The following is an 18812-nucleotide window of genomic DNA, read 5'->3' as shown; positions in this document are numbered from 1 at the left end:
CGCGGACTACAAGTCCCGGCAGGCAGCGCGCGCCGGCGCATGCGCAGCGGGCCGGCGTTTGAGTGGCAAGTTGTTTGTTACAGCGAACACCAGCTGCTGCCTGCGCCGGGCGCCGCGCGCCGCTGCTCCGCCGCTCGGCCGCTCCGCCGGCGCTGCCTCGCCCGCCGCCGCCGCCCGCCCGCGGCCCCGCGCAACTTGGCGGCCTCGCTCTCCGCGGTCCCGCCCGGCCCGGCGCCGAGCTCCCGCTCCCCGGGCGGCTGCCCGCGGCGGCTCGGTGCCGGCTGGGCGCGCAGGGGGCGGGGGCCGCGGCTCGCCCCCCGCCGATGAGCCGCCGCGGAGCGCGGGCGGACGATGGAACTCCACATCCTGGAGCACCGGCTGCAAGTTGCCAGCGTCGCCAAGGAGAGTATCCCGCTCTTCACCTACGGCCTGATCAAACTTGCCTTCCTGTCCTCCAAGACCAGGTGAGCGCGCGGGGACGCGGCGCCGGCCGGGGACAGACAAAGAGGCGCACCCGGGGCGGCCGTCCTCGCCGCCGCGCCGCCGGCAGCAACTTCGGCCCCGGGAGCGCCCCCGCCGCCCCCCCGGCCGCCCCCTGCGGGGTCCCTCCGCCCCGGCCCCCCCGCCCCGCTGCGCCCCCACCGCTGTCGCCCCCGGGCTCGGCCCCCTCCCCGAGATCCCCAGGCCCCCGGCGGCCGCAGTGACGAATCCGTGAATGAATGAACGAGCGAACGAATGAATGAATGAAAAACAGGTGTGGGGACGCGGCAGTGGAAAAAACAAACTAACACCCCCCATCCCCCCAGCCCTCGGTTGGGCCGGCCCCCGTCGCCACGGCAGGGGGAGGGATTCTGCTGAGCGCGGCTACCCGGAGCAGAAAATCATAAAATCATTAGTGGATGTTTATCTCAAGGTGCCGGCGAGGGTTGCCGGCGGTGGGGGAGGGGCTGCGGGCGAGGGTCGCGCTGATTCTTTCTCCTTGGGGTCCAGGCAAGTGGGGAGGGGGGCTGTGGAACCGTGAAAGGAGAGAAGCAGACGTGTTTATGGATCTGCCTCGGGGCTGGGCTTGGATGCTGCAGGAGGAAAAATAGTTGAAGGCCTTGGGAGGTAAGAGGAAGAAGAAGAAGAGAAAAAAAAAAAAAAAAAACTTGGAATATCGTAGCGCTAGGTTAAGGGTTTGACTTTGTGAGCCCGGTGGTAGATGCTTGGATTGAGGTTTTCTTGTTTTCTGCTTTCAAGGAGCCTGAGCCCAGTGGAGTGTGAGTGTGAGCTAGCTGCCTTAACTTAAGTCCCTTGTTTGCCTACCATTGTGACAGTTAAAAGGGATGATGGAGTTGTTGCTGGTTGGTGTTGGGGGTTCTGGGGCAGAGGTGGTTCTCCCTCACTGCAAAATGAATGAATACATTACAGGTCAAGGTTAAGATAAAATGACAGCTCTGCCCCCCCCCATTTCCCCCCAGGCTGTCCCCTTTGGCACTGAGCTCAGGGGGCACAGGGAAATAATTCTTTCGCAGCCTGTTATTTGCCTGTTAAAGTTCTTGCCTGAAAATCTCACTTTGATGTGCCTGAGCCGGGGAGCTCAGTCCGGCCATTGTTTGTGAGCTGCAGCCAGATCTGCCCAGTGGCTCTTGTTTACTTTCTGCTTAGGCTGCCCCTTGGTGGGGCCTGAAGTTTTGGAACCCCTGCCTTCCTTCCGAGGGCCCTTGTTTCTTTGATTGTAAAAGGTAATCATTAAACAGGTCATTTGAAAACAAAAAGGCGCTCAGATTCTGAAACCCCCCCCCCAACACAAAGTCCCCTTTGGCTGTTGACACCTTGGGGTCCTACATCTACCTACCTTCTGCCCTCCACCCCCAGCCAGTCTTCAAGGTCTGAGGCTGGAGGTGGCAGAACTGCCTTGTTTTTCCCACCCCTGGCCCTCAGCCCCTGCAAGCCCCCTGACTGATTTCTCTGCTACCATTCAGAAAGCGATGATGACTCAGACTGCTGCTGCTGTGCCCGGGGCCTGGGCGCTGGGAGGAGGGGGCATTTTGGGGTTTCTTAGAGAGGCCTCAAAGGGCAGGCTTCCTTTGCCCCATTCCTTTAGGGTAGGACTGGTCCTGTTTCAGCATGCCCCCCCCCCCACGGCATCCAGTTTAGAAGACTCATAAATATGCATGGGGCAGGTGCACCCTCGGCCTGCTTGACCAGGGGGGGGAGGGGGGGACCCTCTGTGGGATCCTATCCCCTTCTTCCTCTCCTTCCAGAGGCGGCCCGCCAGGTGCCCCATCCTGTCCCAAGATGACTCGGGTCAAAGGTCATCTCCTTGTCTTCAGAGGCTGGCTGTGGAAGGTGCTGAGCGCTCTGAGGACCTGCCACAGGGGTGCACTCTGAACCCAGGCGTGGCTTCTGGTGGTGACCAGCCCTCTCCTTGCCTGATGGGCCAGGGCCAGGCCTCTCTCCTCTGCCTCTCACTTTGTCCCTCTCTGAAATGAAGCTAGCATAGCTTGGCCCTCTAGTTTCCACAGACCAGCCGCGTGTGGCACGGGATAACAGAGGAAATGGCTCTTTAGCAAGTGGGAGAGGGGCACTAGGGCGCAGATATGTTACCTAAGCTATTTCCAGTAACCAGCCACCCAGGTAGTCCCTTCAATTCTGCTTGGGTCTTTCTGCCCTGTCACCCCTGAAACCTGTTTAACCCAAACTAGTGCAGCATCCCCTAAAGATCTCCATGCTACCTGTTTACAGCTTTTCAGTCACTCTGTAGGATCAAATCCTCCACGTGGCACTCCAGGCCTCCTGGAAATCTGGATCCTGACTCCTTGACTCTAGCTGGGCCCGAGTGAATACTCCAGTGACCCACAGTTTACCTTCTTCTCACGCTTCCACGCCTCACACCTGTACATCTTTCATCTCTTTCCAGCATATCCCCACCCACCCCTAGGAAATTCTACTTTATCCCTCAAGATCTAGTCTCCCTGAACCCTTCCCAAACCTTCCTTCCCCCTTCCCCAGCTGACTTAGTCACTTCCTCCCTCTGGTGTCTACCTGGGCTGCAACGTGGGGAGGAAGATGGCATTGGGAGACACCCACTGTGTGCCAGGGTGAAGCTGGGCCCAAGAGATGTGAAGATAGCCTTCCCCTCTGGCTGAAGAATGGCAAGAAGCAGGGCAGGACGGTAAGGGGGATTCAGGGGCATGGCCTAGCAGAGCTGGGAGGAGCCAGGCTGCCTCCTGTAGGAGGTGGTTGGTGCTGGATCTTAGGGCATTCGCCAGGTGGAAAGGGAATGTGGCACTAGGTACATACATCTCCGTGCTTACGGTGTGACACCTTGGTGAATTAGGTAGGCCTGCTTTGCAAAGAAAGAGCCTGGGGCTCAAAGATGAAGTAACTTGCTCAAGGTCACACATAAAGTGATGGAGCCTGGGACTTGAAGCTGCATCCTGCATCTTTGCATCTTTGTGACTTAAGGTTAGAGGGGCTTTTGTTTGTTTGTTTTTTGTTTTTTGGTGTCTGTGTGTGTGTGGTACTGGGGGGCGGAAACCAGGGGCTTTCTACCTCCAGGCTACACCCCCAAGCCCTATTTTATAATTTATTTGTAATTTATTTGGAAACAGGGTCTCACTAAGTAGCTGAGGCTGGCTTCAAGCCTGTGCGATCCTCCTGTCTCAGCCTCCCAAGCGCGGGGATTACAAGTGTGCGCCACCGCGCCTGGCTAAGCTCAGAGTTTTTATTATTGCAGGTTGCAAATGACGTCACATTCAACACTGACCACCAGTCTTTCTGTTTGCAGTGCGCTGTTGTGAAAGATTTGGGAGCACAAAATTGGAAAACTGGCCTCCCTCTATCTTCTCTTCTTGCAGAAGTGCTTATTCCTCCCCACCGCCTATCTAGACTCCCTGCTTCCTCCAGACCTATCTCAGGTCTTCCTGCCCCTCACCGCTTTCTTAACTCTGGTCTTGCAGCATTTCGGACACTCCCCCCGTGATTACAAACCCTCATCCCAGGAAGGTTTATGTGCATCATGCTGTCCACTCCTCCCCTCTCCCACCACTATGCCACTACCCCTGACTTGGCCACGTTTCACAAAGAGGCACAGACACTGGGCTTGGGGGGATGAAATGGCTCGCTCAAGGTCATACAACTGAGAAGAAACAGAGTCGGAATTCGAACCAGGCCCCCTCTCCACTGCCCTCAGCACGCTGCCCTGTAGGCGCTTAGTAACTGTCGGCGTGATGGATTTCCGACCCATGTGTGCATGACCCAGATTTCAGCTAAGTATTTGCCAGAGTCTCTGGCGAGCGCCCTGGGGGCTGAAGAGACCTGGCAGGCACGATCACACCTGGCAGAAGCAGAGCCCGTGGCCCCTGCCTCGGTGCTGCTGGGCAGGCCTCTGTCCGGGACGTCCAGGGCGGCATCTGGGTATGGCTGGATGATGTAGTGAAGTAGTGGTCTGAACAACGGCCGAGTGCCTTATTCTAAAGTTAGAGGGTGAGACCCAGGTGAGCAGGCCATCCCCCGTGCTCCCTCTCTGCCCTTGTGGTTTTCCCTCAGTGGCCCACCCATCTGTCTGTCTAGCCTTATTGCTCATGACTCCCAGCCACAAAGGTTATTCCTAGTGTCCCTCCACACTGGTTTCTCTAGCCTTCTGGCCTGTTCCGTCCGCCTCCTCTGCCTGGAATGCTACCCCTTGCTTTATCTCCTCTGTGCACCTGCTCAGTATATATGTGTGTGTGTGTGTGTGTGTGTGTGTGTGTGTGTGTGTGTGTGTGTGTATTTTGCAGTACTGGGGATTGAACCAGGGGCATTCTTCCTCTAAGCTACACCCCCAGCCCTTTTTTTTATTCTTTACTTTTTGAAACAGGGTCTCGCTGAGTTGTAGAGAGTCTCACCAAGTAGCTCCTGGTCCTCCTGCCTCAGCCTCCCTGGTATTGGGATTACAAGCGAGCGTTACCACGCCCCGGCTCTGCTCAGCCTTTTAGATTCTGCTTTAGCTGCACTTCCTCCAGGAAGTCTTCCCTGAGTGTCCAGCTAACCCTGACCCTTCCCGACCCTTCCTCTGCTATGATCGACCTAATCTCTATAGAGGATGAAAGGGAATCACAGAATATCAGCTGAGATGCTTTGGACTGCAGATAACACGCCATAGCCTAACTGGCTTAAAGTATAAGTTTGAGCCTTGTGTGGTAAGAAGTTAAAAGTTGGATTGTTGCCGGGCGTAGTGGCGCACGCTTGTAATCCCTGTTCTTGGGAGGCGGAGACAGGAGGATCGCGCAGGTTCGAAGCCAGCCGTGCTGGCGTAAGAGACCCTGTTTCAAAAATATAAAATAGGTCTGGGAGTGTAGCCCAGAGGTAGAAGGGCTTCCAGGAACCCCAGTACCACCAAAAAAAAAAAAAAAAAAAAAAAGTTGGATTGTTCTAAGGTAGGTTACCTTAACATCTTGATGATACAATAGGGACCCAGATCTTCCCACTTTTTTATTGGACCATCTGAGGCTTAGCTGTGGCAATGGCTGGGGCAGTGGTCTGGCTAGAGGAAGCCCAGCCAGGGAAAGGGCTGTTGCCTCTGGGGTGTCCCTGAGAAAACCTTTCCAGGGGCACCCCCACACACACAATCTTGTGCAGACTTCCTCATCTCATTGGTTGGAACTGGGTCACATGAACATGCCTCAGCCAATCACTGGTGCAGGGAATGAGGCCATCATGGACCAATCAGGACTCACCATGGCAGGTGGGGCTGCCACCTGCAGGCTCCAGGCCACAGGGTGGTGGAGGACCCTGGCTGTGAATGAGTGGTCACCACGTTGGCCTGCGGTGATGGAGACTTTGATCCTGTGAGGCTGATCCAGTGTGAAGAAGCTTCTGCACACAGACTGCTGCACAGGCCCCTGACGGAGGTGGGATCACAGTGCTGCCCCTCTGGCTCCCCTGCTCTGACCCCACAGCCAGCCGCAGCCAGCTTCACCTGAGCCTGGAAGTCCAGCCAGAGCCATGAAGGCCTCAGAAGCCCGGGAACAGGAGGGGTAGAGGTGTTCAGCCTGGACACCACGCCTGCCACTCCTCCACGTGTAGTCAGACTCTTTGGTGTTTGGTGTTCTTTGTACTCTGTAAGGCAAAAGCCAGAATGGATAATAAAATGCAGTGATAACCAGGATGCCAGCGGCTGCCACAACTCCTATTCATGAAGCACTTGGCTCATTCCAGGCACGGCTCTCCACACCACGTGTCTAAGCTCATTTAATCTTTACAACGACCCTCTCGAGTGGGAGTTGTATGATCCCCACTTTCAGACAAGAAACTGAAGCAGTCTAGGGCTGAAGGACACACAGGGCTGATCCCGGTGGCAGTGGAGCACACCTGTAATCCCATACTTGGGAGGCTGAGATAGGAGGAGCGCAGGTTCAAGGCCAGCCTCAGCAACTTAGTGAGACCCTGTTTCAGAATAAAATAGGGCTGGGGGTATAGCTTGGAGGTAGAATGCCCCTGGGCTCAATCCCCACTACCAAAAAAAAAAAAAAAAAAAGTGACAGGGCTGGGATTTGCACCCAGGAAGTCTGGCCATAGGTCCTGTCCCAGGAACCACTGAGCCTGGTGCCCAAGCAGACTGAGCTGCTGGACTCCCTGTCCCTAGGAGCCTCTTAATGGAGGTATTGTTGAGCAGCCACGGCAGTGAAGGCCAGAGTCATGTCATCACCTTGCAATTCAGTCCTAGAAAGCCCATCACATTTGATTGGCAGACAAAGCAAGCAGGTGAGTAAGCAGCAAACACATCACAGAGCCCCCGCCCGCCGCCTTTGGGGCAGGTTGCGGGGTCCAGGGCTCTGGCTCGCGCATGTGCTCCTTCCCTCCCATGGCTGCCTGCGGCATGGCTTACCAACTAGCCTTAGTGCGCACCAGTGACTAAGGGGGGCCTGGGGGAGAGAAGCTTAAAATTGCAAGAAGTCCCAGTGTGCCCCATCTTTCCAAGTGCAGGGCTGTTGCACTGCAGCTTAGAGAAAGCCAGGCTGGTGGTGGAGTTAGAGTCCTAGCAGGCTCCAGGGAAGTCCCAGCAGTGCCACATCCTGGCAGTGTGATCTTGGGCAAGTTGCTTGACCTCTCTGTGCTGTCAGCTTCTTACCTGTAAAGTCCTGCCCGGGGCCTCAGAGGACATAACGAGATCAACCACATCCAGCATTTTGAATAGCACTTGGCCGGCTGGAAGCACCAGTAAGCATTGGCTCAGGGAGAAATGCGCTGGTTAAGCTGGCTGGTACCAGTCTGTGAGGGCAGAGCTGACTCCTTCCACACACAGTCCCATTCCGATTCTAGGAAGTGGAGATTCTGTCATTGCCCCCAGAGGACATTAGTCATGTAAGCGCAGGGCCTCTGAAAGAGCTGCTGTAAACGCTCTAGGACCTGGGAGCTGCAAGCAAGAAAGCCTTCCTTGAGGAGGCAGTTCACTTGAGCCCAGCTGGCTCTGGATCAGAAGACGTCAGGAGGTGCTGGGGATGGAGCAAGACTGGCCAGGCAGGGAGCTGCAGGGATGGGCACAGAGGGATTGGGCGGGGTGTGGGGGAGAGCGAAGGGGTCCCCAGAGCCATTCCCAAGCCCACTTCAGAGAGCCGAGGTCAGCTGCTGCTGCTCCCAAGGAGTCTCTCTGCCTCCCCAGGGAAGATAGATCCCCGTAGCAGGTGTGTGCAGGATGCAGGCTGCCAGCCAGCAGCTGATGTGACCACACCCTGGGGTGGTGCTCTTCCGCACCTTTGGTTCATGCAGAAACCCCATCGTGTGTATCTGCCCTGAACAGGGCCAGGGGCAGAATGCAAAAGGAGCTTCTGTCCCGTGGGCAGAAAAGATGATTGGTCTCCACCAAAGGGAAGGGATGAGATGGCCAGAGCGGAGCATCCCTGGGGGTGCAAACCCACCTGGAGGTGGGTGCTGGAGGGGAGGGTCAAGCAGTCATTCCAGATCCTGGGCACATCTGCCTTGCTCAGAATCCTCAGGCTGCCCCTGGTCCTGTTCACAGCCTTACCTGGCGTGCCACTGTTCCTTGATCTGATGTCTGTGGCTTTGTCCTGTCCCTCCCCCACACATGCCTTATTTTAGGGCCACTGTGGTAGTTTTAAAATATCTCCCAGTTCTGACGGTCTTCTCTTCAAAAGCTAGATTTCTCCCTTCTCCCTTCCCCTCTCGCCTTTAAATGTCTGGCTTAGTGACCTCTAAGGACTAGAAGGTGGCAGAGTGATACTTAAAGAATACCAGGGCTGGATCATCAAAGGGCCGATTCTGCCTGGGGCCCTCTGCTTCTTAGATTCCTTGCCCTAAGTCCTAGAGACAGTGAAGAGTGTGTTGGTCGCCATGTTGTAAGGGCACTCAAGCAGCCTTGTGGGGAAGGAGCAAGCCCCTGCCTCAGGCAAGCTTTGCCCACGGATGGAATCCCTAGCCCCCGCCAGTCTTGACTGCAAACCTCCTGGAAGATTCTAAACCAGAACTGTCTGCTGAACCACTCTCAGATCCGAACTTCTAGAGACAAAAAAAGTTTCATTCCACTTAGATTTGGGGGTGATTTGTTTTATAACAATAGATAACTTATGAAGTAACTGCATCATCTCTCTTTCACATGGGAACTTTGGGGTTTTTTTGTTTTGTTTTTGGTACTAGGGATTGGACTCAGGGGCATTCTACCTCTGAGCCCCTACCCCTTATTTCCCCCTGACAGGGATTTTTTTTTTGTTGTTTGTTTGTTGTTGTTTTGGGGTTTTTTTTTGTTGTTGTTGTTTTTGGTGGTACTGGGGTTCCTGGAAACCCTTCTATCTCCGGGCTACACTCCCAGTACCTGTTTTTATACTTTTTTATTTGGAAACAGGGTCTCTTAAACCAGCGCGGCTGGCTTCGAACCTGCACGATCCTCCTGTCTCTGCCTCCCAAACGCAGGGATTACAAGCGTGCGCCACCACGCCCGGCCCTGACGGGGTTTTGCTAAGTTGCTGAGGCTGGTCTCAAACCTGCAATCCTCCTGTCTCAGCCTCCCAAGTACTAAGATTATAAGTGTGCACCACCACGCCTGGCTTGGGAATAGTATTTTGAGGATTGCTCAAAATAACCACCCCAGACAAGGAGGCAAGCCAGGATGTGTGCACGCCCCACCTTTGGTCCAGCCAGAGGTCTCTCACAAGTCCAAAAACCTAACGTCAACTCCTTAGGGTCTGCTCTTGCTTTGCTCCCTTCAGGCAGCCGCCCTGACCGAGGGGTGAGGGCACTGGTCCCCACTATCCTCACCCCCAGGTGTGTTTCTAGGCCTCGGGGCGGCTGTCCCTGGCATTGACTCCCCTCCCATGGATCAAGAAGGGCAGTTATGAAAGGTTGACGTGGTCTCTCCTGAGCCTGTGGAAAGTTTTCCCAGCCCTGAGTAGAACGCCATGTTCCATCAGTGCCAGAGCAGTTGGGCTCTCGTTGTCCTGGGCCCATAGGCCAGTCGTCTTGGGTAGGTGGCTCCACACAAGCAGACAGGACCACGGATCTCAGCAGTGGACAGGTTCCCTAACTCTCTAGCCACCTGGTTTGTTGTGTGTGGAAACTAAGGAGTAACTCACTTCTAGACGTCATATATGCCTCCTGGCCCTAAACAGAGCACACTGGATATATTCTGACCCCTGGTCTGATCTGTGCTCCCAAATCCTATTTGCATACCCACGTTATTAGCAGCATTATTCACAAGACGAAAGATGGAGATGACCCCAGTGTCTATCAACAGATGATGGGACAAACAAAATGTGGTGTGTGTGTATACCGTGGAATATGATACGGGGGGAAAGGAAGAGCATCTGGCGCATGTTGCGGCGTGGATGGGGAGAGTATGCTACGTGAAATAAGCCGGATGTGAGAGGACAGCTGTCGCGTGGTTCCTCTTGCCGGGAGGTACCCAAGGAGTGGGATTCGTAGAGTGGCCGCTGCCTAGGGCTGGGGCGGTACCGCTTAAGTGGTATGGCCCTTCATTCTGGAGACCGTGATGAGTGCTCGCAGCACAGCTGTATCCACTGCCACAGAGCTGTCCATTTAAAACCGGTCAAGAGCCGGGTGTGGTGCCGTACACTTGTAATCCCCAAGCTTGGAAGGCGGAGACGGGAGGATCGCGCAGGTTCGGAGCCAGCCGCGCTGGCTTAAGACACCCTGTTTTCAAATAAAAAAATAGAAGATAGGTCTGGGAGTGTAGCCTGGAGGTAGATGGGCTTCCAGGAACCCCAGTACCACCAAAAATAAAAATAAATAATAATAATAATAATTTAAAAACCGGTCAAGAGAGGAGGTGTTATGTATCTTACCAAACTGAAAATAAGTAATAAGTTTTTAAAACTTGGGGTTTTGCTGGGCTTGGGGGCACAGGCCTGTAATCCTCGCATTCCAGAGGCTGAGATAGAAGGATCCCAGGTTGGAAGCCAGCATGGTAATTTAGTGAGACCCTGTTTCAAAATAGAAAGGGCCAAGGGTATAGCTCAAAGGTAGAATGACCCTGGGTTCAATCCCCAGTACTACACACACACACACACACACACACACACAGCCTTGGGCTCTGTGGAACACCATTTTTCCTGATTCACCCAGGTGTTTGAAGGCGTGCAGGTTCTGTGCCCCCACACTGAGTATTCCTGTGTTTTTCCGCCTCACAGTCCAGGGGTCTGGCGTCTGCCTTGGAGCATCCTGCAGCTGGCAGCTGGCGGCAGCTTCGAGGTCTGCCTGAGCTGTGCGTCTACACGTGCTGAGGTTGCAGCCCTGGCCCTGCCGCTGTTGCATTGATGTGTGCTGAGCAGGGGCCGGGCACCTTTCTCAACCTGGGAGACGCCAGAGGGAAAGGTCAGAGTGCCTGACTATACGGGGCTTATCTTCTTAGTGCCAAGACAGTGGACATATCAGGAAAGTTTTAGAGAGCAGCTCAGAGTCCTGTAAAGCAGGAGTCAGTAAAGCAGGAGAACACTGGGTGTAAGGGAGGATGTTTGCGCCTGATGGTCTAGGAGCTGACACCCAGGTGACAAGCAGGTGCTGCCCGTGTGAAAACAAGAGAGAGAATGAGAGAGCAGAGGTGGGGCCTCTGTACTCCCCTCAGGATGGCTTCTATTAAAAACAAAAACTAGGAGCCGGGCATGGTGGCGCATGCTTGTAATCCCAGTACTTGGGAGGCTGAGACTGGAGGATCACAGGTTCAGGGCTAGCTTCAGCTACTTAGACCCTATACAACTTACTGAGACCCTGCTTCAAAATAAAGAATAAAAAATAGGGCTGGAGGTATAGCTCAGGAATAGAATGCCTGTAGTTTGATTCCCAGTACCAAAAAAAAAACAAAACAAAAACAAAAACTAGGCTATGATATAGCTCAGTGGTAAAGGGCTTGCCTTGTAAGCATGATGCCCCGGGTTCAATCCCCAGCACCAAATAAAACAAACAAAAAACAACTTGCATTAAAAAAAAAAGTGTTGGTGAAGAAATGGAGAGATTAGGACACTTGTGCACTGTGTGGGCAGGAACATAAACTGGTACATTCATTGTAGGAAACAGTATAGCAGTTTCTGAAAAGTTGAACAGTCAGGCCAGGCATGGTGGCGCACACTTGTAATCCCTGCGCTTGGGAGGCTGAGACAGGAGGATCGCACAGGTTCGAAGCCAGCCTCAGCTACTTAGTGAGGCTCTCAGCAACTTAGTGAGACTTTGTTTCCAAATAAAATATAAAATAGGACTGGGAGTATAGCCAGTACCACAAAAATAAATAAAAAGACCAAAAAATAGAGCTGGGGGTGTAGCTCAGAGGTGGATGCCCCTAGGTTTCATCCCTGGTGCTGCAAAAAAAAAAAAAAAAAAAAAAAAATAGGGCTGGGGTATAGCTCAAAGGTAGAATGCCCCTGGGTTTCATCCCTAGTACTGAAAAAAAATAAAAAAGTTAAACAGTTGTATGACCATACAATCCAACAGCCCATTTCTACATAGAGGCCCAAAACAAGTGAGGCAGGATCTAAGAGATTTGCACACCCACCCTCATAGGAGCACAGTATTTATAGCAGCCAAAACGCGAAAGCAACCCAAGTGTCCTGTGTCCTTCAGCATATGAACAGATAAACAGGTGGTACACATATACCATGAAATATTATTGAGCCTTAAAAAGGAAGGACATACTGACATTTGCTCTATCATGCGTGACCCTCAAGGACATCACGCTGAGAGAAACAAGGCAGTCACAGAAAAGACAAACCGTGTGCAGCGAGGTCCTTAGAGCAGTCAGATTCACGAGGACAGTAAATAGAGCCGTGGTTGCCAGGGACGGGGCCTTGTTGCTTAATGGGTCTAGAGTTTCAGTTTTGCAAGACGAAGACTTCTAGAGACGGATGGTAGTGGCGATTGCCCAACACCGTGGATGTATTTAACGCCACAGAGCTACACACTTAAAAATGGTTAAAGAGGGCTAGATGCGATGGCACACACCCCTCATCCTAATGACTCCTGGGGAGGCCGAGGCAGTAGGATCGAAAGTTCACGGCCAACCTGGGCAACTTAGCAAAACCCTGCCTCAAAATATAAATTAAAAAGGAGATTAAAAAAAAAAAATAGTGCATGCCTGTAATCCAGTACTTGGGAGGCTGAAGTAGGAGCATCTCAGGTTCAAGACCAATCTCAGCAACTTGGTGAGATTCTCAGCAACCTGGCAAGACCCTGCCTCCGAACAGAAAGTAAAAAGGCCTGGGGGGAGGGTGGGGGGGGGCTCAGAGGTAGAACGCCCCTGAATTCAATTCCTCATGCCACAAAAAGGGGGACAAGGGATATAGCTCACTGGTAGAATGCCTCAGGTTCAGTTCTCAGTCCTGGGGGGTGGGGGGGGGCATTGAGCGGACAGATTTTATGTTCAGCATGGTTTACCGTAATTTCACAGAAACAGAGGTAGGGGTCTGGCAAGCTCACAGGACCAAATGGCAGCATAGCAGGCCGCCAGCCAGGGTGGTGTGGTGGCCATGGATAGGGCCCAGGGAGACACCTAGCAGGGCCGGTGCAGTTACCAACCCCGTTTGCAAATGGGGAAACAGACACTAAATGTCTCAGTGACTAGTGCATGACCACAAAAAACAGTAGAAGAGTAAGGACCTTTTTATAACCACTTTTATAATTCACCTACCATACAATTCCTTCTTTTCAAGTTTATGATTTACTGGCTTCCGCTATATTCTTCCTGTTGTACAACCATCCCTGAGCTCTAATTCCAGGACATTTTCACCATCCATAAAGGAAACATTCCATGATGCATTTACTTCATTTTTCTCCCCATTCCCCAAACGCTGGTAATGCTAATTACTACTTCCTGTCTCTCTGGATTCACTTATGCTGGACGTTTCTTACAGTGAAATCATACAGTATGTAGTCCTTTGTGACTGTCCTCTTTTCCTTCATTCCTTACCTTGAAGATGGTTCATCTGAGCTGTAGCATGGATCCGTGCTTCTTCTTATGGCCGAATAATATTCCATTATATAAATGTACTGTGTGTGAATCTGTCCATTGATGGCCATTTGGATCTTTTCTACTTTTGAGCTATTATGACTAATATTGTGAATAGCCATGTATAAGTTTTTCAAGTGGGCAGACATTTTCATTTCCCTTGGGCATACACGTGGGAGCGGAATTGCTGGTTCATATTCTTAGTTCTGTGTTGAAAATGTTAAGAAACCCCAGCCAATTTTCCGTGAACCTGTGACCGCTGTTTCCAGAGTCCATGTTCATGTGTGTGTGTGTGTGTGTGTGTGTGTGTGTGTGTGCGCGCGCGTGTGCGCGTGCATATGGTGGGAGGAGGGAAAGAGAGTGTGTGAGTGTGTGTGTGTTTTTATTCTGATACTGGGGGTTGAACCCAAGGGCATTCTACCTCCAAGCTACACCCCCAGCCCTTTTTATTTTGTTGAAACAGGGTCTCCCTAGGTTGCTGAGAATCTTGCTAAGTTGCTGAGGCTGGTCTCAAACCCCCAGTCCTCCTATCTCAGCCCCCTGAGTTCCAGGATTACAGGTGTGTACCACTATGCCTGGCCATCAAGCCAGCTTAGTGTGACTGGACACTCGGAAGCCCTGAGGGCGCTCAGTCTGGAGGACTAAACATCTGTGGGACTCGCTTCTTCACAGGGCAGACCAGTTTTGCCCTTGGACTGAGCTTTAGGGGCCTGGTATAACCTAAGCAGGTACTTGTGTAAGTGGAGGACAAGTGTCTCAAGTGGGTATTGGGGGCCTCTTTGGGCCCCTTGAGACATCTCCCATGAGCCTCTAGTCCTCACATTCCTAGCTGCTTGAGTGCTGGGCTCAGGTGGCCACACCCACGGGCCCTGGAGAGGTGCTGGGGTCAGGAGGACACATGAGGCCTCTGTTGCTGACCCAACCAAGGCTGATCCCCGCCACTCGATCTGAGCCACTCGATCTGAGCCAAGGCTGCCAGGAGCTGACCCGCCCCGCCAGCAGGGAGGAGGGAGAGTTAGGCATGCCGAGCTCGCGCCTGGTGCTCATTTTCAAGGGAGGGTCCATTTTCCCTCTGAGACAGGGCCAGGGGAACCTTCCCTGGCCTACTCTGTGATCCCCCCCCCCTCCACTCCAGGCTGACTCCTTTCTTGAACAGAAAGGGCAGAGGGTGGAAGCTTGTGTGTAAAGTTCGGTCTTTGCCCCTTGGAGCTCAAGTCACTGATGCGGTACCCATGGGGCAGATGTAGAAGTGTCACCTCGGCAGATCGTTGTCCAGAGCCAGGGGACACTGGGCCCCTGAAGGTACCTTTCATGTCCCCATAGACAGCCAATAGAAATGAGATGTCCTGGGGTCCCAGCACCAGGAGGGACTAGCTGCTCAGGCACTAGCCCCAGGTCACCCACAGACAGGCCGCAGTGGGGGTCAGCCCACCTGGGTCCTGTGCTGGTCACACCTGCCATTAACACGGGGCAGAAGAGCTGGTGTTAAGGAAGGACCAGTGGCCCCCACTTTCAGCAGCCTGGCAGATGTGGCTTCATGTCAAATGTCACCCACTCGCCAGCTGTATAGCCTCTGGTGCCATGTAAGAGCCTCAAAGGGACTCAGTCTCCCAATCTTTTGGTGGGCACAGTAACGGCAACTTCTCAGGGTTGTGGGGATTCGGTAGGTTTTAGGGCAAGGTCTGACTTAGGCATCCGGCACGCAGTGAGCTCATTGATTGAGGACCAAATCCCTCTGCCCCAAGTGGAAGCCAGGCAGCAAGTGCTGACAACCTGTCACACCTTCGAATCCCCGGCAGGGCCCATCCATGGTTGCAGGATGGAATGACAACTGCTGATCTGTATTTGAGGAGGAAGACATGTTTTGTTAGTTCTATCTGGGGAGGTGGCAGCTGGCCTGAGAGGAGGTCTGCAGCACACAAACCCGGCGAAAGGTATAAGCTCAGCAGGCACCGTGGTGCACACCTGTAATCCTGGTACTTGGGAAGCTGAGACAAGAAGATCGCAGATTCAAGGCCAGCCTCTGCAACTTAGGGAAATTCTGTATCAAAGTAAGATTTTTTTTAAAGGGCTGGGAGTGTAGCTTAGAGGCAGAATGTCCCTGGGTTCAATTCCCAACACCAAAAAAAAAAAAAGAAAAGAAAAAAGAAAAAGGCAAAAGGTGCTCACCCTTCTGTCCTGGGAGCTGCTTGGGCACCAGGACTTAGCACATCCATGTGGTTCTGACCATCTTCTCCCCTAGCTGCTCCTACACTCTTTATTTCCTACTTAATAAAAAGCACCAAATCCATCCAGCCCCCATGCACCCATCCCCCAACACCCAGCCCAGCTCTTGCAGGCAGTCCTGCCTGCTTGACCTCCAGACCTTTCCCTGTTGCCCCCTCCTGTCCACTCCAGCAGCCACCCCTCGCCCCTCTACTCAAGCCCCTCGGTCCTGAGGTCCTCAGGAGGAGGGTCTCCAGCCCTCCAGACCCTCCTTGGCCAGGCAGCTTCACTCTACTTGGAAAGCCAACCCTGCCCCGGGCCCATGGCAACCACTTGCTCTGCATCAGCCCTCACTCAGCTTCTGCAGCCCCGCCTGCCTCCCCTTCCTCTTTAGTTCTTGCTAGTCTCCTCCCTCTGCTGGTGCCCTCTGCCCTCTTCTTTGGTCAGGACAAACCTCTACTTGGCCCCTGAGGCCCCTGCCCCAGATGTTCTTGCCCTGTGAGTCTGATGCCCCAGCTCTGCCTGGTGCAAGCAAGCTGTGCAGCCCCAGCCTGGTTGCTTCCTGTCTCTGAACCCTGCACTTCTCTGTAAGACAGGGCCAGTGCAGAGGGGTTTTACACTGCCTGGAAAGTGACTGAGAATGGGTATGGCGGCAGGCCCAGGTTCTCTGCTGTCTCAGCACCAGAGCCTCCTTTGAAGTCACTGCTCACCTCTCACAGGAACCCCTGCAGGGCCAGGTGCTGCTCTCTGTAGCCTTCAGGGCACAGAGATAGTGTCCATAGCATGCTTCCTGTGGAAGAGTTCAAACCTGGAATCAAAGGCTCTGGTCAGCTGTGTGCAGTGCGTACTCCTGTAACCCCAGCCACCCAGGAGACTGAGGCAGGAGGATCACAAATTTGAGGCCAGCCTGGACAACCTAGCAAATTCCTACCTCAAAATGTAAAAGGCTGGGAGAGCTGGGCATGGTGACACGTACCTGTAATCCCAGTACTTAGGAGGCTGAAGCAGAAGGATCTGAAGGTTTGAGGCCACTGTCAGCAACTTAAGTGAGGACCTCAGCAACTTAGCAAGATCCTGTTTCAAATTTAAAAAAAAAAATGAATAAAAAGGGCTGGGAGTGTAGCTCAAAGGTAGAACACTCCTGGGCACAGTCCCCGAAGCCACACAGTCTGGGAGTTAGATCAGTGGGAGAGTGCTTGCCTAGCTTGTGTGAGGCCGCCCTAGGTTCAAGCCTCAGAACTGTTTATGAAAAAAGACCTCCGGACAGGGGCCCAGAGGGCCGCTTCTCCTTCCCAGAGCTGCAGCGCCGTGGCCTTGTGGTGTGACCCTGGCAGGGACAGGACCAGGAGGCTCCTCACATTCTCCATCCTACCTACCTGCCTTAGAGGTGAGGCCGGGGAGGAGATGCTGACCCCCAGGGCCTCCCCCATGGGCCTCAAGCTGGTGCAGCTCCAAGGGGGAGGGCGGAGCCCAGGGTGAACTGCCCCAGGACTCTTTTGGGGTGAGGGCCTAGAGAACTGCTGGAGGCTGAAGATCACCCATTAACCACAAGGCTGCTCCCAGGTTCCGGGAGCCAGGCCTGGGTGTAGGGAGGAGCAGCCCTGCCAGAGCCAAACTTCATTTCTCCTTTTTTATAGTACTGGGGATTAAACCCAGGGGCATTCTACCAACAGCTATACCCCGAGCCCTTTATATTTTCTGTTTTGAAATAGGGTCTCTCTAGACTGCTGATAGTCTCACCACATTGCCAAGAGTATCCTTGAACCTGTGATCCTCCTGTCCCAGCCTCCCAAGTACTAGGATTACAGGTGTGCACTACCTAACCCGGCTGTGTTTCTTCTTTAATTCACTGTTTTCTACATCCTCTAGACCTTGTTCTGTCTGGGCATTTTCCTCCCTTCAGTGTCTCTCTAGCCATCTCCCTCCCCTGCCCTGGGTCAAGATTGCTTGCTCTAAGTGTGATTTCTGCAGAAGAAGGGGGAGATGGGCGTGTATGCACGTGGGCGCTTACTTACACACACACACACACACACACACACACACACACACACACACACACGTCATATGGTGCTTAGGACTGAGTGAGATTACGCAACAAAGCACTTTGGGGTGCTGAGTCCAGAGTCCCGGGCAGTGAGGGAGGCCGTCATGTGTGCATCCCCTGCCCTGCCCCCTCCCCAGACGCAGTGTCTAAGCTCTCTATGCAGCCTCCCAGAGGCACGCTCACCCCGACTCAGGTCCCCACGAGCCTGGTGCTTTTGATGTATTCTCAGCTAGTGTGTGTGTGTGTGTGTGTGTGTGTTAATAGAGATTGGACCCAGGGACATCCTACCTCTGAGCTATGCCCCCAGCTCTATTTATTTTATTTTATTTTTCTATTTTGAAACAGGGTCTCAATAAGTTGCTGAGGGTGGTGGGGAACCTTGGATCCTCCTGTCTGGGCCTCCCAAGTACTGGAATGACAGCCCTGTGCCACCACACTCAACCGCACCTCCCTCCCACCCCCGTTACAATTAGGAATCCCAGGCCCCAGAGAACGAGGGACTTGCCCAGTCATTTAGCAAAGGAAGCACCCAGGCTTGGACTCAGTAGTCCCACATATGATCCAGTCTGTGACCACACACACCTCTTGCAGTGCAGCGTGGCCTGGGGACTCTGCGGGGCCGAAGTTAGACATCTTCTTTGAGGAGTCTAATTCTGGTCCCCAGAGACCACAGCAGGAGCACAAGTTGTTGCTTCTCAAGAGTCATCACCAAGGGGTTTCAGGTCAGCCCTGGTCCCATCCAGCTCTTCCCTGGCTAGTGGTGTGACCATGGGCAGGCACGTTGCATCCCCCGGGCCTCAGTCTCCCTCTGTGGAAAGATATGGCAGTAGGCCCTAACTCACAGCAGCCTGAAGGTTGGACAGCCATCCCAGTGGACTGAGCCTAGCATAGCTGTTTTACAGAAACATTTGAGTTGTTTCTAGCTTTTCATTTATTCCTTCAGCAGTGCTCACCGAGACACACATGTCTTTAGAACATTCCTTCCAGCCTCAGAGCTGTGGAGGGTCCCATCCCCAGAGGCCTGAGGAGCCCCGCACCAAGCTCGGACACCCTGCGCCTCGGTGTCGCTGCTCTGGACACGGGCTGGGAGAAGGTGGTCACTGTAAGACCATTCGGCTGTCACCGGCACTGCAG

At 53.6% G+C, this 18812-nt stretch overlaps 1 protein-coding gene across 1 annotated transcript in view; it reads left to right on the top strand.

Annotated features, from left to right (window-relative positions):
* Nucleotides 1–351: 351 nt before the first annotated feature.
* CASTOR2 (cytosolic arginine sensor for mTORC1 subunit 2) overlaps nucleotides 352–18812 on the top strand; it is a gene marked incomplete at both ends in the record, with an annotated part of 53080 nt that continues 34619 nt past the window's right edge. The window contains one exon of the mRNA XM_080702257.1: nucleotides 352–464. Within this exon, the coding sequence (XP_080558383.1) occupies nucleotides 352–464 (113 nt within the window). The remainder of the gene's footprint in view (nucleotides 465–18812) is intronic.

Source organism: Muscardinus avellanarius (assembly GCF_963383645.1).
Source record: "Muscardinus avellanarius genome assembly, chromosome: 10".
Lineage (NCBI taxonomy): Eukaryota > Metazoa > Chordata > Mammalia > Rodentia > Gliridae > Muscardinus > Muscardinus avellanarius.
The sequence above is the reverse complement of the archived record's forward strand: the minus strand, read 5'-3'. Positions and strand labels throughout refer to the sequence as shown.